General features: G+C 52.8%; 1 protein-coding gene across 1 annotated transcript; it reads left to right on the forward strand.

Moving 5' to 3' along the window:
- The first annotated feature begins 745 nt into the window (after positions 1-745).
- Positions 746-2,784, forward strand: PNMA8C (PNMA family member 8C). The gene is made up of 2 exons (XM_061174408.1): positions 746-1,418; positions 2,704-2,784. The coding sequence occupies exon 1, from the start codon at positions 806-808 to the stop codon at positions 1,415-1,417; it is 612 nt and encodes a 203-aa protein (XP_061030391.1). The 5' UTR covers positions 746-805; the 3' UTR covers position 1,418; positions 2,704-2,784.
- Positions 2,785-3,069: the final 285 nt, after the last annotated feature.

The raw sequence follows: 3,069 nt of genomic DNA on the forward strand, positions 1-3,069 counted from the left end.
CATTTCCTTACTTTCTGACCCCAAAAATGTTCCAGGCTCATCTTGTATCTTCCCTGTCCCTCGACCCCTAGAATCAGCCATTTTCTCAAGGGAGAAGAGAGGGTACTTCTGAAGGTGGGTGGCTGACCCCTCACCCCTGAATGACTCCCCTCAGACTCTGATTTAAATGCGGCCGGGCGGGGCCAATGGCAGAGGCAATGCTCTAGCAGTTGCCATGGAGACCGCTGAGCTGCAGAGTGGAAGGAGGCGGTGATGTCATTGTGGGAGCAAGTGCAGCGGCCACATCCTTGTCTTAGCCAGGCCACAGGGCAGTGAGGGTAGCCTCTGGGCCAGCGGCAAGGAACGAGCTGCCCTGCCTGCCGGGCACCCTCTCAGGACACCCCGGTGGCAGCAGCCCCAGGGCGATCAGCCATCCAAGATCTGCTGAGACTGACAGGGCCTGTGAGACCTTTGAGGACCACCGCCAGAAAGAGGGACCAGCATCTTCATACTCTCTCTGGTGCGGCCTTGCCTAGGACTCAGGATCCACGAGCTAGCCGGCAGACACCTACCCCTGCTTCACACTCTGTAAGTCCCTAGGAATTCCCAAGAGCCCCCTGGGAGGAAGGTTACAGAAGGCTGGACACTGTGCAGCCCTGTGGGCAGGGCCTGGGGCATCTTTGGCTGAGGTGGACAAACTAGGCCCCGTGAGGCCTCTCTCTTTGCCTTGGGAAGGGGTCGTGGCATCCTGGGTAACTTTTTGGATTCCCGAGGCAGCTAAGGTGTGCACCATCGGGCATACTGTTGCCTCAGAGAGCTGGGCAATATGCTTTTCGGCGTCAAGGACATTGCATTGTTGGAGCATGGGTGCGAGGCTCTTGAGGTGGACAGTTACAAGTCCCTGATGATCCTGGGTGTCCCGGAAAACTGCAACCATGAGGAATTCGAAGAGATCATACAAGCCTCCCTAAAACCTCTGGGTAAGTTCGAAGTGGCTGGGAAGGCCTTTGTGGAAGAAGAGAAATCCAAGGCCGCCATCATTAGGCTGGCAGAGGACATCAATTATGCCGTGATCCCCAGGGAGATCAAGGGCAAGGGCGGCATGTGGAGAGTGGTCTACATGCCCCGGAAGAAGGATATTGAATTCCTGACCAAGCTGAACCTCTTCCTGCAGAGCCAGGGCAGGACGGCGGAAGATGTGGCCCAGGTCCTAAGGCAGGAACTGTGCCCGACAGTGACGGGCCCCAGAGAGCTTCCTGCCAGAAACTGCTATGAGCCCGGACCAGGGGAGAAACCAGGGCCTGGGGCCACTGCTGCGGTGGACGGGGTGCCACCTCTGGACTCCACGAAGGAGAGCAAGGCGGGAGATGGCAAGAAAGGCAAGCGGAAGCACAAGAAAAACCGTCGACGACACCATGCATCTGACAGGAAGCTGTGAGGTGACTTGGCGTGGGCATGGGCGAGGCTGAATGAGGGTGGGCGTCAGCTGAGTGGGTGTGGGTGGCGACTTGGAAAGATGGGTGCCCTCTGAGCAAGTTCGGGGGATGAGAGTGAATGTGGATAATGCGAGTGAGGATGAGTTACCCAGTCAAGGGAGTGGGTAACTTTTCAGTAAGAATGGGTAACATCTGACTAGTGTGAGCGAAGGTGGGTATTTTTATCTGAGTTAACTTGCGGGTGACATCTGAATGGGTGTGGTTAAGACTTAGTTGAGTGTGAGTCATTCATCCATTCATTCATTCATTCTACAGATGTGCATTGCACACCTACTATGTCCCAGGCACTGTTCTAGGAGCTGGGGATACAGAAAGGAGCAAATCCGATGCAACTTTCTGCCTTCACGGCACTCATAGTGAGTGGGTAGCTTTTGAGTTACTTGGGTACATCTGAGTGCGAGTAGGTACCATTTGAGCAGAGTGGATTATATCTGGTTGAGTATGGATCATTCATTTATTCAACAAATATTTCCTGGGCACCTGCAGTGTACCAGACACTATTCCAGGAGCTGGGAATACAGCAGGGAACAAAACGGACCCAAACCTTGCCCTCGCGGCACTCATATTAAATATTTGAGTAGGTGCGGGTAACATCTCAGCTGTTTTTTGAATACTTCAATACATATGCGTGAGCGTGGGTACCATTTGATATGTGGGTAGCATCACATCACTTGAGTATATAAGCTCAAGTGGGTAATATTTGAGTAGCTGTGCGCAACACTTAAGAGTGTGGGAGTGACACCTGAGTATGCGTGTGGGTATTATTTGAGTGGGTGAGGGTTACTTCTGAATGAGGAAGAGTTTCAAAGATCCGCATACAAAGCCTAACAACCCGGAAATGCCGCGGGACCAGCTGCGCAGTCGCAGTCGGAGCCGAGCAGCTCGTCAGATTGTTGCCATGGAGACCGCGGGCCGCTTGCGGTGACTGAGTGAACACGTGTTTGCGGGAAATGGAAGAGGAGAAATAGGGTTCGGAATTTCAAAGTTTTGCAGAAGGTCTCTTACCAGAGTTGAGGAACAGCCAAGCAGGAAGAACATGTCAGGGAGATCTGTTCTGTGCTCGGGAGAAAGGCCACTATCCCCTTCGCCATGCCCGGCGGCCTGATGTCGGTGACAAACACTCTTGCTGGGTGTGTATTGCGGGGATGAGGCCCAGACCCCTCCAGCTTTGGGCTCTGCTGGAAATCCTGTCATCGCAAAGTTTAGACCTGTTTTTGTCTTTTATAAGGATGTACCTCGAATGTGCCTCTGGCATAAACTTGTCCGGCGTGGGCTACTCTTTTGCACGAGGCAAGCAGAAACCATGACTGAGAAAGTGAGCTGTCTCCTTGCCACGTCTGAGGACCTCACTGCTCTGTGTATGACTCTGAAAAAAAGCTGTCACTGTTCTCTACATGCTGGGTCTCCCTTACAGGAAAGGTCAGACATGGGACATTTCTGCTCTGATTGGTGCCTGGGGTGAGGGTATGAGTCTCCCCAAATTAAATCCCAGAAGCTCTAACTTGTGCTCAACTCTCTAAAGAACAAAAGGCAAGACTTCCAGGGAATGGTCAAAAGGAGGTAATAATTAAGAGGTCACCTTCAACAATGATCA

This window comes from Eubalaena glacialis, chromosome 18 (assembly GCF_028564815.1).
Source record: "Eubalaena glacialis isolate mEubGla1 chromosome 18, mEubGla1.1.hap2.+ XY, whole genome shotgun sequence".
NCBI classification, from domain to species: Eukaryota; Metazoa; Chordata; class Mammalia; order Artiodactyla; family Balaenidae; genus Eubalaena; species Eubalaena glacialis.